At 40.1% G+C, this 19,308-nt stretch overlaps 1 protein-coding gene across 6 annotated transcripts in view; it reads left to right on the forward strand.

Moving 5' to 3' along the window:
• The window catches only part of LOC148853017 (potassium channel KOR2-like), a 124,879-nt gene that overhangs the window by 54,799 nt on the left and 50,772 nt on the right, over nt 1-19,308 (forward strand). For all 6 annotated transcript variants that reach the window (XR_016099950.1, XM_088947793.1, XM_088947795.1 and 3 more), the window contains exons 9-11: nt 8,392-8,580; nt 9,391-9,466; nt 9,661-9,955. Coding sequence is in view for 5 of the 6 variants with exons in the window: in XM_088947793.1 (XP_088803919.1) it covers nt 8,392-8,580; nt 9,391-9,466; nt 9,661-9,955 (560 nt within the window). In the remaining variant the exon portion in view is untranslated. The remainder of the gene's footprint in view (nt 1-8,391; nt 8,581-9,390; nt 9,467-9,660; nt 9,956-19,308) is intronic.

Genomic DNA, 19,308 nt, shown 5'->3' on the forward strand with positions numbered 1-19,308 from the left:
TCATTAAACAAGATTAGGCCCAGGCCCATTAACACAAGCCCAGTTACAAGATAAGTTAAACATAAGAATGGGCTAATAAGAACTCTTATCAGCCGAACATCACTCTAACATTCTAACACTCCCCCTCAAGCTAAGCATGAATATCAATCATGTTTAGCTTGCCAAGTATGTCCCTGAACTTCGTTGATGCCTGCCTTTTAGTTAATACATCTGCAATCTGCATCTCTGATGGAGTATAAGGCACACAAAGTTCTCCTGAAATAATTCTCTCTCTGACAAAGTGTCGATCAATTTCAATATGTTTTGTCCTGTCATGCTGCACAGGATTGTTGGCAATGTTGATAGCAGCTTTATTATCACAATACAGCTTGAGAGGACCCTCAGTCTTGATACCAAGCTCATTAAGGAGAGTCCTGAGCCATAAGAGTTCAGCAACCCCGTGTGCCATAGCTCGGTATTCTGCTTCTGCACTTGATCTAGCCACAACATTCTGCTTCTTACTACGCCATGTGACTAGGTTTCCTCCCAAGAATGTACAGTAACCTGAGGTTGATTTTCTGTCTCCAACGGACCCAGCCCAATCAGCATCAGTGTAGGCTTCAATTTCAAGTCTGTTGTTTTTTCTGAATAGAATTCCTTTCCCTGGGCAAGTTTTCAAGTATCTGAGGATTCTTTCCACTGCTCTCATATGATGGGCCTTTGGTGAGTGCATGAATTGATTGACAACATGTACTGCATAGGCAATATCTGACCGAGTAAGGGATAAGTATATCAGTTTTCCTACAAACTTTTGGTACCTTTCCTTATCACAGTATTCCTCACCCATTGATTCTTGTAATCCATGGCTTGGTTCTTTTGGAGTGTCAGCTGGCTGCACCCCATCATGCCTGTTTCTTCTAGGAGATCTAGCACATACTTTCTTTGACATATGTAGATTCCTTCTCTTGATCTAGCAACTTCAATTCCAAGAAAGTATCTCAGATTTCCCAGGTCTTTGATCTCAAATTCTGAAGCTAAGAACTCCTTCAACCTCTTCATCTCTTTCACATCATTTCCAGTAATCACCATATCATCCACATACACAATGAGTGCTGTAAGTTTGTCATCCTGTCTCCTTGTAAACAATGTATGATCTGCACTGCTCTGAGTGTACCCTACTTTCTTCATGGCCAAACAAAGTCTCTCAAACCATGCCCAGGGAGATTGCTTCAAACCATATAATGCTTTCCTTAGTTTACATACCTTCTTTCCAACATCATATCCAGGTGGGGGTTCCATGAATACCTCTTCATGAAGATCACCATTTAGGAAGGCATTCTTCACATCCAGCTGATGAAGTTCCCAAGAGAATTTTGCTGCTAGTGACAGTAGAACCCTGATTGTGTTGAGCTTTGCTACTGGGGCAAAGGTTTCCTTGTAGTCAATTCCTTCCTTTTGTGTAAATCCCTTTGCTACAAGTCTGGCCTTGTACCTCTCAATTGACCCATCTTCCCTGTGCTTTACTGTGAATACCCACTTGCACCCAACAGTGCCTTTCCCTTCTGGTAGGTCCACCAATTTCCATGTCCTTGCTTTCATTAGGGCTTTCATCTCCTCATTCATGGCTTCTTTCCACCTTGGATCAGATGCCGCCTCTGAATACCTGGAAGGGACACACACAGAGGAAAGAGCAGACACAAAGGAATGATAGGCAGGGGATAAGTGTGAGTAAGAAACATAATCGGCTATGGGATGCCGAGTGGTACAAGAACGAACAGGCTTACGGAGAGCAATAGGAAGATCCAAATCTGAATTGAGTGAATCAGAATTACCTTGGATTGCAGAGACAGATTGATCTGAGTTCAACTGGTTGCAATCATGAGGTTGAGGGGCCTTCTTCCTTCTACTGTATGTATCTCTTTTTCTTGTTTACTGGAACCTTCAGGAGCATCAGCCGAATCTGGAGAAGCAACTGGCACAGTGGAAGTCTCACTAGGTTGACCCGGAATGTTACAGCTAGTAGTAGTGGAAGGTGATGAAATGGGAACAAAAAAGAAGGGAAAATGAGAATCCTCTTCCAACCCACTACTCTCCCCCTGAAGAGGATTCTGAGAAGACTGGAAATAGGGTTGAGACTCAAAAAAGACTACATCCCTAGTGACATATTTTTTCTTGGAGACAGGATCATAACACTTATACCCCTTCTACGTAGGAGAGTACCCCAAAAATATTCCCTTTGTAGCCTAAGGATCTAGCTTGGTCTTCTTTGGATCTTTCACATGTATGAAGCATGTACAACCAAAAACCCGTGGGGGAAGAGGAAATTCTGGAAGAGTGGGACACAAAACAGAGAAAGGGGTCTTCATACCCAGTACCTTAGATGGCATCCGATTTATCAGGTAAGATGTAGTAAGAACAGTTTGAGACCAATATTGCTTAGGCACATTGTGCTGGAAAAGAAGGGCTCGAGCTGTCTCCAATAGATGCCTATTCTTGCGCTCAGCAACCCCATTTTTCTGAGGGGTGTAAGCACATGATGATTGATGTAACATGCCTGCATCTTCCATGAATGAGTTCAGGGATCTTTCAAAGTATTCAGCTGCATTGTCTGAACGGAATTGCTTGATCTTTGTATCAAATTGTGTTTCAACCATCTTGCAAAACATCATAGTTATCCGGGGAACTTCTTCACGTCCTTTCAACAGATAAATCCAAGTGCACCGAGAATAATGGTCAATAAAACTGATAAAGTAACGGAAGCCATCAATGGAAACAATGGGTGAAGGACCCCAAACATCAGAATGAACCAAATCAAAAGGGGCTTGAATTTCATTACTAGAAATTGGATACATTGATCTACATTGTTTTGACATTTGACACACATCACAAATTAAACTCTGACTCGGAATGCCCTTACATAATTCGGGAAACAACATTGCTAAGGAAGAAAAAGACAAATGACCTAACCTAGCATGCCACAAGTGCAGCCTAGCTATTGACTCCACACTTTCCGGACTAGTAGTAGAAGCTTGCAAGGCTGAGCTGACATCTTCATCAAAATAGTAGAGGCCCCCATACTCATGACCACTCCCAATCGTTCTCCTCGTCAATCTGTCCTGGAAGACACAATGAGAAGGAAAGAAAGTTATACTGCAGTTCAAGTTTTTTGTAAGCTTTGAAACAGACAACAGATTTGAGGTAAGACTAGGAACATGTAGGACTGATTTAAGAGAGAGATCCTTGCTTAGGTCAACCACCCCCTTTCCAGAGATGGTGGAGAGGGACCCATCAGCTACTCTCATCTTATCCTGGCCAGACAACAGATGATATGTGGAGAATAAGGAGGACATATGTGTCATATGGTCAGTGGCTCCGGAATCAATCACCCAAGAGGTAGAATTAATGGAACTAGATGCACTAAATGCAGAGGTTGTACCTGATTTGGCAAGAGAGGTGGAAGCTAAAGAATTGTTCTTCAGACGGGCTAATGCCCGACTGAGAACCTCTACCTCACTAGTTGTGAAGCCCAAAGTACTTGGTCCAGAGGAGTCGGCAGCCTGCCTTGCGGTGGAAGATGACACTGTCTGAATACTCTGTGAGTTGTCACTACTGTTGTTGGTGGCAAGATTCTCACTTGCTGTGTGGCCCTTATGTTGCCTTTTGTCCTTTCTCAGAGCAGCTGGCTTCAGATGAGGGTATAGGACCCAACGTTTCTCCTTTGTGTGTTTCTCACCACCACAATGTGTACACTTGAGGGACTTCTTGTCTGAAAATCTATTCCCCTTAGTGGAGACTAAGGCTGAATGTTCTCCAGGTAATTCTGTTGACTGTGTCTGGAAGTCAACTTGCATCTCCTTTCTCCTTACTTCTTCATTCCTCACTAGGTAGTAGACATGGTGAAGCTCAGGTAATTCATCTCTCCCTAGAATCTATGACCTTATACCTTCATATACAGGGTCAAGACCCGCCAGAAACTTGAAGGCTCTGCCCTCCTCAATCTGCTTATCATGCCTCCCCTTATCATTAGCATTTTCCCAATCCAAAATCAAATGGTGGTCAAGCTCTTCCCAGAGGCCTTCCAGTGTTGCAAAGTAGGTTGCCACGGACATGTCTCCTTGCCTTAGGGCTGCAATGTCTTGGTTAAGCCTGTAGATTCTAGCATTGTTCTTTTTCTGGCCATATGTCTTAGATACTTTCTCCCAAATTTTAGCAGCTGTGGGGAAGTGATGAACAGTTCTGGCTACCCTAGGAGTCATAGAGGCCAGCAACCAAGACATGACTGTGGCATTTTCCTTGCGCCACACGGTGTATTCAGGACTGCCAATTTCTGGTTGTTTCTTGTCTCTATCCAAATAGCCTGTGAGGTCACGAGAGGTAATGAACAGCATTGCTGAGACAGACCACTCTTTGAAGTTATACTCATCTAGTAGCACACTTGTAATCTGCAAGCTGTACAGATTAGGGTTTTCCAGGTTTGAGGACCTTGTAACAGGTCTGTTATCTCTAGAGGAAACTTCACCGGATAGTGAGGACATCCTGACTTCAGTCCAAGAGTTGTTCACAGTGCTGTAGGTGGTTCTGTTTAGGCCTGGCCGAAGTGGTCACAGTGTTCACAGTGCTGGTAGAAGTGTTCACAGTTCGGGTACTGTGCAGTGCTGTTTAGGACTGGTCGAAGTAACTGAACCAGTTCACAGTGCTAGTAACTAAAGTTACTTCAGTTAGGGCTTGTTCTGCAACCTGAAGTAACTGTGCAGTGCAGTAACTGAAGTTTACAAGTAGGACTGATAACCGACCTAAAGAGAATCTGTAACTGAAGTTACCATAGTTCTGCCCAAGTCTTGCTGGGGCACGAAGTTGCAACTGTAGAGAAGGCTAAGTCTTTACCACTTGTTCTGCGCAAGTCTTGCTGGAGCACGAAGCTGCAACTGTAGAGGAAGCTCTCCCCCTTTCGGCTAGTGCTAGGACTGCTGAAATCAGTCCTCAACTAGGCCCGTCCTATACAGACCTCTCTTAGTAGCCCAATAGCTACTATTTGCTGGAGATAATCTAGTAGGACATCTACTTCTGGGTCTTACTTCCCTTGAGTCCTACAACCAAGAGAAACCCTAGGTTCGAACTTGCTTTACTCTCTTACACTCCTAGGTCTTCACTGCAGCAACCCAGAAAAGGAAGAGAGAAGATGAAAAGACAGCAAGGGAAAAGAGTGCGCCTGCTGAAACCAGGAAGGAGCTAATGCTCTGAAACCATGTAATCTAAAGAGCTATACTCGAAGTAGCAAGGAAGAGAAGAGAACCACAGAACTGAAGAGAATGTCGAACTGTTCTATCCAGTCGACCAGTCCTTTATTTATAGATGAATATGGTACAAGGTACAAGAAATTATTGGGATGCCCCTGATTAGTGATGGGACACCCAAATGGCTTAAATCATTAAACAGGATTAGGCCCAGGCCCATTAACACAAGCCCAGTTACAAGATAAGTTAAACATAAGAATGGGCTGATAAGAACTCTTATCAGCCGAACATCACTCTAACATTCTAACAGCAACATTCTCCCTCTGTGAATAGGTTTCTGCAACCCCATCCCGTATTTCCTTAGCTGTATTTGCCCATAAAAATTTTTTACTTATATGGGGCAACATGGAATTACACAACCAAGTCATCACCATATAATTCTCCTAGTTTCAGGTTTCACTTCCTCACTAGTGATATACCCTAATTTCCCACGAGTACCAATGGCCATCTTTGCAGATTGTGACCATTCTAAGTAATTTGCACCATTCAACCTAACTGTAGTAATGGTCCCGGTCCTGAAAAGGTCTCTAGTACCTCCTTTCATTGGTCTCATTTCACTCCCGGGCTTATTTTCAACTCCGTGACCCACCATGCTTCTCAAAAAATGTAAAGAAAATAACTTAAATATGTAATAAGATCAAACGAAACACTTCTGGAACCAACAACACCTTTCTGGTGTCCTAGACTATCTTCCCACAAAAGATTCCTTTTCTGTGGGACGGGAGAAGAGAGAGAAAAGGCAGCCACTCTCTCTAGAAGTCTCCAAATCAGGCAGGACTTGAACTGCCCCTTACAAAAAAACCCAAGGAACCCTAAAAAATTAGGGCGCCACTTCCTAGGTCAAAATTGAAGAGTCCAACAGAAACAGGACTCTTCCCCTTTCTCTAGTTTTTTCCTAATTTTGATGAGGAACCCTAGACCAGCTATAGGGCACACAGATCCATCAAAAAATCCAAAAACCGGGCTTACTTGACAACTTCGACTAGCCTCTTAAATCACCATGCAGTCGGCCTATCTAGGGCTGCATGAGGAAACAACTCAAGGAACCTTCGGCCTGCTCTGATACCAAGTAGAAATCACTGGTTGTAGATTTAGTTGAATTTCTTGTGAAAGGAAAGGGGAGGAAGATAAAGATTTCAGTAGTAGAAAAGGAAAGAGAGGGAGAAAAGAGTAGGAAGTCAACCAAGATTGTTGAATAATACCTAGCCGCCAACCCCTCATTATATTTTTACTTAACTTAAAAGATGAGATATTGCAAGGATGCCCTTAGTAGGGCGGCTACTAATGTGGTTGAACAGTCACAACTTAGAAACATAAACTAATGGGCCTAAAGCCCAGCAACTTCCTAACTAAATAGCTTCAAATAAGAATAAAAAACAACTATGCCCAACTCAACAATTTACTTATTTTTCTGGTCTTACATGCAACAACTCTCCATTGAAAAAAAATGCACAGTTTTATTTATTACTCATGTGCATTTCTACACAGTCTATACATGTAAGAGTTGTCATGCTATCATACACATGGTAAACCGTGGCAGTACACTCAAACCGATTCATGAGATCATTTTATCTTTTATTAAATATATTATGTATGAAATTAATTGTTTCTGATTATGTCTTTACAACTGAGAATTGGAGATCTAAGCATTTGGGATATAGCTCCATAGCATTGAATGGCACTTCAATCTAATTGTTGGGTCTAGTGTATTTAAAAGATGAGTCATTTTTTCTAAGGATAGTGATTTGGGCACATGCTATCTTTGACAAGGTGGCATATTCATTATGAACGGGAAAGCACATGAGTAATTCTGATTTTCTCAATCATTAATAAAATTCATTGTTATTGATAAAAAAAAAGGAAAGCACATGAGTAATGCTAGAAAAATTGTGTGTACTTTCTTACCATTATGAATAGCCTGTTCATTCTGAGCAGGAATACAAACAAATTTTATTTACTTTTTATCATTATGAATAGGGGAATTCCTTGTCTTCCAACAAGATCTGTTCCCGGTTCATAAAAATTGGAACTTCACCAAATGAGGACCCTTTTCTATTGGTTTAAAGATTAGTAGTACCTTTCATGGATATACTTTAGGTAAAGTTTATATTGGCTAGAAATATCTAAATTTGAAGGAAAATGTAGAACAGGAAAGTTGAGAAAAGAACCTATTTATAAAGAAGACATGTTAATCCCTTGAAGTTTAACATTTTGCTCTATACTCTCTAATTTATAATTTTGTCTTCTAAAGCCCTAGTGCTTGGGGTTACCGAGTATACCATACAGTGTTTCCAAGGTTTTTCAATAACAAATGATGTTGGGTTTTCTGTGTAGAGAACTAGTCTTGGGATGTAGTGGAGTTGGGTTGAAAGTACCTTGTAATGGAGGCATTAAACTTTTCGCTATATTGTAATTTGTGTCCTGATTTGAAGATGTCTTAATGTTAGATTTCCTTTGGGTGTATTCCCTTGTGGCAATATATGCCATTTGCATCTTCTCACTCCATTGTTTTTCTTAATTATTTGCACACATTTTTTGGGTCTTTTCGTTGGGCTGTCTGTCTCAACTTATTTTGTAGTTAGAATATGTTTTGTTTCTTATGCTAAAATATCTCTTGTATTTGTGATTTAATAAGGGATGCCTTACATTAGTGGGAATTTTTCACCACTGGACAGATATCAGATGGGACATATTACAATGCAAGGGATGCCTGATTTGAAGATGTCTTAATGTTAGATTTCTTTTGGGGTTATTCCCTTGTGGAAATATATGCTGTTTGCATCTTCTTGCTCCATTGTTTTTCTTAATTATTTGCACACATTTTTTGGGTCTTTTCCTTGGGCTGTCTGTCCCAACTTATTTGTAGTTAGAATATGTATGGTTTCTTATGCTAAAATATTTCTTATATTTGTGATTCAATAAGGGATGGCTTACATTAGTGGGAAATTTTCACCACTGGACAGATACCAGATGGGACATATTACAATGCAAGGGGGTTATGGGCATTACCTAGATTTCCATCTGGTGTAAAAAAAGTGAAGTTATGTGAGGGTCCTTCATTAAATCATTTTCTTACATATCAGTTCTAGTTTTCAATTATACCTATTTTGTTTTCTAGGGAAAGGATACTGATCTACGAATCAAGCAGATTGAATCAGATATCACTTACTTTATCACAAAGCAAGATTCTGAACTAGCATTAGGAGTTATTAGTGCTGCATATCATGGGGATTTGAATCATTTAAAAGGCTTGATCAATGCTGGAGCAGATCCTTGCAAAACAGACTATGATGGGAGAAGTGCATTGGTATTTTACTTCTTCAAACTTGAAATGTCATTCTATTGGGTATCTAGCTTCCTTCATTTATCTGAAATGTAATAGCAAAACCAGAAAACCAAAATTCCATTTACACAGTGATGTATTTCTTTTTCAATGGGAGAAGATGATGCTTCCTCAAACCACTAACATGATGCTTCATATACTGGTATACCATATTTGTAGCCTGATAACTAATCAACAAAACATTCAAATGTGCAACCTCCATGTTGCATGGGCAAGGACATGAGAGTCAGAATCAGACATGTTCAAGAGTCTGATTTGGCAAGTTGAGAAAGCATGGACTTGCAGACACATATATGGAAAAATATATACTACTAATATCATTCATATTTTTGAATTCTAATATTTGTGCCTGCAGAAAGGGGTCTAATATATTACCTTTCTTACCAAGTAATGTTTGATATGAAAAATGCCATTTATCTTGTAAGGTAGCTATTTATTCATGTTAAACAAGCTAGGAGATAAAAAGAAAATGTTATGTAGTAGTATCATCAAGAACCCATGGATTATTGTGTATCCAACACAGATACATCATCCATTTACTAGAGTCCATGCAACACTGGCAACTATTCAAACCATTGATTTTCATGTATCTACCTGAGATACATATCTTTCCCAGTTTCCCCAACTCAAGGATACCATTGATATCTGGACCATGTACTTGATGTGTGATGTGACCTAGGTGCCTCTGTGAGGCCAGACACATGTACATGCACACAGAGATCCACAAATCATATAAATGCAAATAAGCTACTAAATATTTGTGATTTCTTGCAGCATTTAGCAGCATCTAGAGGTCATGAAGATATTGTGAAGTTTCTGATGCAGCGAGGAGTAAATGCCAATTGCATTGGTGAATGACTAGATAATTTTTAACTCCATATTTTCTTCTTTTCTTGTTTCACTTTCCATTTTTCCTTGTATATATTTTCCTTAAATGAAGTTTGAATTTTGAGGAGCAGTTACAGTAAAATATGTGGTGTTGCTAGCACTTGAAAAATGCTTGTCAATAGTCCTTACCTTGAACTGTTGATCATCATAATGCAGACAAGTTTGGGAATACACCTTTGTTGGAAGCTCTTAAATCAGGGCATGATAGTGTTGCAGCAATTCTCGTCAAGAATGGTGCTGTCTTAAATCCAGAGGATGCAGGATGCTATCTCTGCAAAGTTGTTATAGAAAGCAATATTGACTTCTTGAAACGGTTGTTGGAAAATGGTCTTGACCCAAACTCCAAGAACTATGACCAGCGGACACCTCTTCATGTTGCAGCTGCAGAAGGTTTGCACTTGGTGGCAAAAATCTTGATTAAATTTGGAGCAAATGTTCTTTCTCAAGACAGGTATCTTTCCTGAAACATTTCTCACGTGACATAGTCTAAAATAAACTGAAAAAATAACCAAGCTCCTGATTAGGTGCCCATGAAATGAACTATTTGATTTCCTTTTTGGTGTAAAATTTCAGCCCACACCATGATCACCTGAAACAAGCTTAACCAAGATTAAGTGGAAATTAATCTATTTTAGACGGTCTATCTTTGATTCCCAATGTAATAAAAACCACATCAAAACAAATTCAATTTCACATGTAATGTAGACAGTGTCTAAGTTTTATATGTCAAGTACTTCAGAATTTTTGTTTATGCAGTAATGTAATAGTATAGAATCGAGTATGGGAGCAATATTCTGAAGTTTCCTTCTGATAATAAATTATAATTGTCAAAAGTTTGTACCTGATATTATTCAAATTCTGTGTACCAAGGGAAGTATTGTAAGACTCGTACCAGACTGGATGGTTGGACCATTAAACCCAGGAACTGGAAGCCATTCTGGTTTTTATTTCTTGGTTTTCAGATTTCTGGAGAACCAATAGAACCAGTCAAAAACATGCAGAAACTTTGAAAATTGGCCAAGTTTCAAAAACCCACCTGGCTCACTAAATCACCAGAAACTTAAAATTCTAATAGTAGGATTTGAACTCATGACCTAGTGGTTATATAGATCGTCTTATTACCACTAATATGTTTTGTTATTTGCGTTTACCAGAACTCTGGTCATATCTGGCCAACACTTTTACATGCATCCTGTTTAATGCCCATAATTTAACAATGGATTTGTCATTAAACAGAACGGAATGGTGAAACAGTATTCATGTTTCCAATCCCATATATCTCAGATAAGGCTTGGATGATGATGATAATGATGATATTTCTATTACTCGTGGTCGAACTGTTTGACCTGCAACTTGGCAAGTATTCCGGTTTTATGTCTGATCTGAGTTTTACAACACTGGTTAAGGGGATAAGACTAACATTTTCCATTCATGACCTAATTGTGCCATTGAATGCAATAGACATTATGTTCTTGACTCTTAAGCATGAACAAAAAGGGCTTATATGTATAAAATATATCCAAAAATAGGAAAAGTATGTTATATTATTTCTATAATGGCTGGTTTTGCTTCTTTTGACATAAAACCATGGTATTCTTTATTCAAAATAAAATCCACCTGGAATTGGATCTCTCTTAAGAGACTAGGTTTTTCTCTGGAATTCTTCTTTGCATCTAGTGTGGCATCCTCATCTTCTTCTACTTCTTCTTTCGTTCTTAGAAATCCTTCTCAAAATACCCACCTTATGACATGGAAAACTGGCTGTTCTCTTCTTGGAGGATGATGTCCTCAGATCATATTATCACATTCAGTACGCACTGGTCACCACTCACTAAATACTCTTATGGAAGACCAGACTGGATGGGTTCATGTCTTTCACACTAAATACTCTTACCTAAGAAGAAAAATTGCACACTTAAGGCTAAAAAGCCATAGCAAACAACTACATAAATCAAACAAGAGAAGATTAAGAGACTTAAATATGTCTTTCTCTCTTCATTATATATGCCATTTACATGTCATATTGACTTTTGTCTTCTTTTTTTTATTATATGCTTTATTAGATTCAGAATTTGATTTTGTAGTTGTGTCTTTTATTCTTTTCTTTTGAAGATTAGTGACTGGTAAGTGAATAATATCAGAATAGCAATCAAATCATTCAATCACAGAATCCCCATTCATTCTTTTAGGAAAAGATTTAAGAAAAAATTGATGATTTTAATGAAATATTTTTGAAATGCCAATAAAATATTGGAGATATTAGGGGAAAAAAGGACTCCTGGAAAAGTTTGTATCGCCCCCTAGAAAAATGGGGAGATTTCAGGCAAATTTTGTCAAATCTTGCCGATATTGTAAACCATGTTTCCAGCCAATCCACCACCACTTCAAAATTTCCCTCAACCACAAAACCCTTATAGCGAGGAGAGATCTCCCTAGTCTTAAACCATGCAAGACTGCCGATAGTTCAGCTCTTGTGAAGTCCTCATACCCATTAGGTCCTGAAAATATTGCCAATCTATCTACATTGCAGCTTCTAAAGACCCCTCCAGTCCTTGAATTCCCAGGATTGCCCAATCTGAAAGCATCAAAATTCATCTTGATAAGGTATTGTGAAGGTGGTAACCATGTTCTTATTCTTGGATCTCTCTAGTTGATGATGTGCTAGCTATTGCTCACCAACCTCTTATAATTTCATTAGTTGGAAATTGGTTGAAAGTGTGCAATGATCTTGCCCAATGTACCACTCTTACCATCATCATCATCCGAGCCTTATCCCAACTATATGGGGCCGGATACATGAATCCTGTTTTTCAATTTCGTTCTATTTAATGCCATCCATATCTAATGTGTGACTCTTACCATAATGGTCTCAATTAGTGCTTCCTTGGGCTGACTTTTGTCGTTGAAAATTTTTGCATTTGGCTCCTCCCAAATTGTCCACAGTATAGCAGCCCTAATGCATCTCTATAATATCTTGCCCCTCTTCTTGGGTGGTGAGAAGAATGAAATATTGAATAGGATACTCACATCAGTTAGAGGATTCCACCTACATCCAAAATGTGAGAAGATAAAATCGCAAGTACCAGATATAAATGGAGAAGAGGTTAGTAATGAAATGTAGATTTCCACTTGCTCTACAAAGAATACACATGGGGAGAAAGACACCAGTTTGTCCTTTTATTCTGAAGATGCTTTCAAGTTTTAATTTTTGTTGACAGGTGTATTATTTGTACTGTATGCAGGTTTAGTGCCTGCAGGGGTATTTTTGTAATTTTGTAGACCTCTTGTGTTGTACGGCCAGTATAGTATAAATACAAATGCTTCACTCGACTGAAGCAGTTCTTTTGAGGCCTTAACTCAGTTGCCTCTTCTTTCTTCTTCTTCTTCTTCTTCTTCCTTCTTTCCTTCTTCTCCTGCTCAACATGGTATCAGAGCAGGACCGTCCAGGCCTGGAAAACAACCAGCTGAGGTCTCTCTCCATTGCTGCGTAGAAGCTATAGTTCTGATGCTCGAAGACAAGGAAGAGGAAGCTTTCTCTAGTGCTGCGATTAGTCTCCACTGCCGAGTAGGGTTCTGCTACATGAAAGTTGACTGTTCTACTTCCTAGCGCAGAAAAAGGTCTGCTACAAGTTTTTTCTTCTTCATCCTTCATCCTTCAGCCCAAGGTGCTGGTAACTGGAGTTGCTCGGCTAAGAAGCCTGTGGAAAACCATCCCAGATGTACGAAGGAGGGTTCTGACCTAAAGAGAAGTTTGAGTCCTTGACTGTACTGCCTATTCACAGTTCGGGTGACCTAGGTACTGAACTGAATTTTTTTTTTCTGTTTGTGGTTCTCTTCTTGCACTCTTTCGATGGACTGTTAATGTCCCAAAATCTGAGTAGGGACTGTCCCCCTTCCTCCGATTATGTGTTGCTCTATTTAGTTCTCTAAGGGACTGTTGATGAACCCTAAACCCTAAGTGACTGTTCGGCTGCCCTGGAAAGTGGATATCAGCCGATTAGGTGTGGTGAACCACCACTTGTATTGCTGTTCCTACTGAGTTTTTTTTTTCAGCTGAGAAGCTGCATTAGAATTGTAAAACTATAGGTCATTCAGACCTGGTTACACTACAAGTGCAGTTCGTATATTGTTCTGTGGACTCCTACACAGTGTAGGTCATACAACCTCGTACTGTAGCTGCAGTGTTTGTGCTTGGTTTTCTGTGGAACCGAAAATCAGCAACTGCCTATTGTGGACTGTAGCAGCTCTGTAAGGCAGTGTTCTGAACCTAGAAGTATGAATAGTGAAGATTCAGCTACATCCGAAATCTCTACAATGCTGAATGGAATGAGTGGAAGCAGTGACCTATCATTCCCTATGGCTATTGTTCCTCTTGATGGATTAAACTACCTAGAGTGGTCAAGGGGGATCAAACTATACATAACTGCAAGGGGAAAAATAGGCTACATAAATGGAAGAATCAAAGAACCATCTTCTGGAAATGCAGAACATGATAGATGGGATCAGGAGAACAATATGGTTATGTCATGGCTTTTGATCTCCATGCAACCGCAAATAAGGAAGAACTTCATGTGGGCTGAAACTACAAATGAGATTTGGGGACAGGCAAAATCCACATATTCTGAACTTCGACACTATGCCAAGATTTATCAACTGCAAGCAGCTTCATCTACTTGTAAACAGGGGGAGAGGAGTTTATCCGTTTATTACTCTGATTTGACCACTGTTTTGAAGGAGTTGGACCATTACCAGAATATTGATTGGAAGTGTGACGAAGATGCAAAATTGTATAAGAAACTTGTCTCACAGCAAAGAGTGTTTGCTTTTTTACATGGTTTCAATCCTATCTATGAATCCATCAAAGTACAAATTCTAAGTTCTAAGGATCTTCCTTCAATTTAGGAGGTCTATGCTCTTGTCCAGTCTGAAGTGAGCAGGAGAAACTTGATGAACAACACCAGAGGGGATGCAGTTGTGTTGGCAGCAAAGGGGGGGTACTTCTACTAGTGGTGGACCTTCTTCCAAGAGAGGGGATCTCCAAAAGAAAGCAGAAGATAAGGAAAAATTGTGGTGCACTAATTGTCAGAAGCCCCGGCACACCAACGATACTTGTTGGGATCTCCATGGGAAACCAAAGTGGGCTCAGGATTTACCTAAAAAGCAAGGCTCAGATGTAATTAGAAGACCCGGGCAACAAGGTACCAAGAAACACCACATGACCAACATGGTTACTCGGGAGAATCAGCCCTCCACTTCTACTGTGAATCAAACACCACATGGCCAATATAGCTACTCTGGATCTGACCCAAGGGAGGATATTGTAAACTCCTTCCGTGACCATTTAGAGCTTTATGGTAGAGCAATTCGCCAGATGGATGCTCCTCCCACCACCTCTTTTGCATCCACATCAGGTAATCCTGCCACAACTTTCCATGTTGCTTCTCACGACCTTGACTCTCCATGGATCATTGATTATGGAGCGTCAAAACACATGATTGGTATGTCATCTTACTTTCAAACTTATCACCCTTTCCGGAAGAGATAAAGTGAGACTAGCTGATGGATCATACACTTCCATAGCTGGTCAAGGAACTCTCTCTCTTCCCCTCGGCCTTACTCTTTCTAATGTTCTTCATGTTCCAAAATTCCCTATGAATTTGTTTTCAGTCAGTAGTGTTACAAATTCCTTAAACTGTTCTGTGACTTTTTTCCCTTCCTATTGTCTGATTCAGGATCTGGCCTCGGGGAGGACGATTAGTAGGGGACGTATGGTTGATGGACTCTATATGCTGGAGAATACGGTTGGCCTTCATGTTACAGAGTCTATGAGTCAGTTCAGGAAGAGTAAAATGTATTTGTGGCATTGTCGTATGGGTCATTTGTCTTTTGAGTCCTTGAAAGTTGTTTTCCCAGAACTGTGTAAGTCCGTGTCTGTTTCTAATTTTTCTTGTGAAACGTGTCAGTTAAGAAAGCATTGTAGAACACAATTTCCTCAAGGAAATAGTAAATCTGAGTTTCCTTTTCACATTGTGCATTCTGATGTGTGGGGCCCTGTTACTTTACCTTCTGAGAGTGGCTACAAGTACTTCATTACCTTTATTGATGATTATTCCAGATACACTTGGGTATATCCAATGCGAACCCGTGAGGAAGTACCAAAAATTATCCAAGATTTTCAGCGGATGGTCTTCATCCAATTTCAGACCGAAATTCAAATATTTCAATCAGACAATGCAAAAGAGTTTTTTTCATAGTGACCTCACTGAGTTCTTTGCTTCACATGGCTCACTTCACCGGAGCTCTTGTGCCCGCATGCCACAACAAAATGGTGTGGCTGAACGGAAGAACCAACACCTTCTTGAAGTGGCACGGGGTTTACTACTCCATATGAATGTTCTCAAACGATTTTGGCTTGAGGCCGTCCTTTGTTCTACATACCTCATTAACCGAATGCCCTCTCGTTGGTTTGAGTACAAAGCCCCACATCAGCTTCTCTTTCCAAAGGCCCCTCTTCTTTCTATTCCTCCTCGTGTTTTTGGTTGTCGGTGCTTTGTCCAAAACCTATCTCCCAGTCGGGGGAAATTGGACTCTCGTGCTATCCCGTCCATATTTATTGGCTACTCATTCTCTCAGAAAGGGTATCGTTGCTTTGATCCTGTTTCTCGGAAATTCTATGTCTCCATGGATGTTACCTTCTTTGAAGATGAACCCTTCTTTCCTGTTTCTCCTCAGGGGGAGTGTAGGCATGAGGAGAAACTGGTTCAACTTCCTCCTCTTCCTACTCCTTCTCCCCCTTCTCATTCTGATCCTCCACCTTTCCGTGTTTTTTCTCGTCGTCGTAAAGGCCAACCAAGTTCAAGAGCTGTGGAGAATCCAGAAGCCGTACCTCAAGTGCCATCAAATTCCTTGGGGGAAGATCATACTCACTCAGGTAACTTGACTCCCAACCTCCCTGTTGCTAATGATCTTGACCTTCCCATTGCCCACAGGAAAGGTGTTAGGTCGTGCACCACTAAACACCCCATTTCCAACTTTGTTTCCTATGAGAACATCTCACCTTCATTTCGTGCTTTTCTTACCTCCATTGACAGTATCCCTATTCCCAAGAATGTGGCAGAAGCTCTCTCAGTACCAGAATGGATAAAGGCCATGAAGGAAGAAATTGATGCCCTTCATAAGAATGGCACGTGGGAACTTGTTGATCTCCCTAAGGGAAAGGATCCAGTTTGATGTAAATGGGTGTTCACTGTTAAGCATGGAGCTGATGGAACCGTGGAGAGGTATAAAGCTCGTTTAGTGGCAAAGGGTTTTACTCAAGTATATGGAGTTGATTATACAGAAACCTTTGCCCCTGTTGCCAAGATGAAATCTATTAGAGTCCTTTTCTCTCTTGCTGCCAATCTGAACTGGGATCTACATCAGCTCGACATCAAGAGTGCCTTCTTGAATGGTGACCTTGAAGAGGAAGTTTATGTGGTTCAACCCCCCGGTTTTTTGGCTCAAGGAAGTGAACAAAAAGTGTGCAAGTTAAAGAAGTCTTTATACGGGCTGAAGCAATCACCAAGAGCTTGGTTCAACAGATTTCATACTGCAGTTCAGCAGAGGGGATATAAGCAATGTCAGTCAGATCAAACACTGTTTGTAAAAATAGTAGAAGGTAAAATGGTTGCCCTAATAGTATATGTGGATGACAATTGTTACTGGTGATTGGAAGCATGAAATTCAAAGTTTGAAGGGCTTCCTTGCCACTCAGTTCGAAGTGAAAGATCTTGGACCCGCCAAATACTTCCTTGGAATTGAGGTTGCCCGATCAAAAAAGGGTATCTTCATCTCCCAAAGGAAATATGTCCTAGATTTGCTTAAGGACACTAGAAAGATTGGGGTTAAACCAGCTGACTCTCCCATTGACCCCCAACCATAAGTTAAGTGATAGCCAAGGTGAACCTCTTAAGGATGTGAAGCAATTTCAGAGGCTTGTAGGGAGATTGTTGTACCTCTCTTTGACTCGTCCAGACATAGCATATGTTGTTGGTGTCCTCAGCCAGTTCATGCATGCACCTAGGTCCACTCATCTTGAAGCAGTAGAGAGAATACTGCGGTATCTTAAGAAGTTCCCAGGTGCTGGCTTATTATTCCAGAAACATGGACATTTTAGAGTTGGAATTTACACAGATGCGGATTGGGTTGGATCTCAAAGTGACAGAAGGTCTACTAGTGGCTACTGCACCTTTGTAGGAGGGAACCTTGTTACTTGGAGGAGTAAGAAGCAAACCGTGGTAGCTAGATCCAATGCTGAAGCTGAGTACCGTGCAATGGCACACGAAGTAGCCGAATGTATGTGGATAAAGAATCTATTGGGAGAGTTGGGTTTTCCAGTTGACAAACCCATGACTCTACTCTGTGACAACAAGGCAGCTACAAGTATCGCTGCCAACCCAGTACTACATGATAGAACAAAGCACATTGAAGTTGTCAAGCACTTTATCAGAGAGAAAATCATCATAGGCGAAGTATGCACTCCATACATCAGCTCTGAAGACCAACTAGCAAACATCTTTACAAAAGGGCTAAACCATTCCAGACACCAAGGTCTCTGTGACAAGTTGGGCATGATTGATATCTATGCCCCAACTTGAGGGGGAGTGTTGATAGGCTTATTATATGTACTGTACGCAGGTTTAGTGCCCACAGGGGTATTTTTGTAATTTTGTAGACCTCTTGTGTTGTACGGCCAGTATAGTATAAAAACAAATGCTTCACTCGACTGAAGCAGTTCTTTTGAGGCCTTAACTCAATAGCCTCTTCTTTCTTCTTCTTCTTCTTCCTTCTTTTCTTTCTTCTTCTCTTGCTCAACAATTTTCACATGTATAGCCTTCTGACTAAAGGCTCTGATCTTGGGTGGAATAAAATATTGCACTGACCAAATGAACCTACCACCACAATAAAGAAACATAAAATAAAAGTTGTAACCTCATGTAAATAAACATAAAATAAACAACTCCTCAACAAAAGGAATCAAAAGCTTAACAAGTGGGAGGAACTTTTTTTTCAATTGGGTACAAAGGTCAGCAAATGGTGTAATAAAAGTTGTAACCTCATGTAAATAAACATAAAATAAACAACTCCTCAACAAAAGGAATCAAAAGCTTAACAAGTGGGAGGAACTTTTTTTTCAATTGGGTACAAAGGTCAGCAAATGGTGTGGCTAATACTTTAGCTAAACAGGGAATGCAAAAGGAATAGACTTTTGGGGAGTTGTAAACACTGGTTGGTTGTATGAATTAGTTAAGATTTTGGGTTTAGGAGTTGGCTTTGACAATAATTACCTATGGGGTACAGGGAACATTATGCATACGGTTTCTTTTTCCAATATTACTAAATTTTAAGTTGTACATTGTTAGTGGAAATTTTTTTTAGCATAAATTCTCACATAACATAATTCACCGAATTAGACTAATAACTGGATTTTTTTGTTATTTGGGTAAACCCCATTCAGGAAATCACATAGATGTTCCCTTAATTACATCTCTACTAGGGGCAGAGAAAACCTTTTGATTCTAATTCAGAAGTACCAATGAATAGAGACTAAACTAAGTATCATTTTAATACAAAATTTTCCTTTGAGAATTCTGGTATATATTCCCTCTTTGTTTGAGAGAAATCCAGCGAATAAAGAAACAAACATTGTATGCACAACAAGTAAATAGGTATTGTAGAGAACACTGATGTGGGCCCCACTGCAGTGGTCCCCACTGTGTTCGTAGGACAGCAGTGTAGTTATTTATTTCAGTTATAGTAGTGTCA

Source organism: Nelumbo lutea, chromosome 5 (genome assembly GCF_056320005.1).
Source record: "Nelumbo lutea isolate HS-2025 chromosome 5, American lotus-T2T, whole genome shotgun sequence".
NCBI lineage: Eukaryota > Viridiplantae > Streptophyta > Magnoliopsida > Proteales > Nelumbonaceae > Nelumbo > Nelumbo lutea.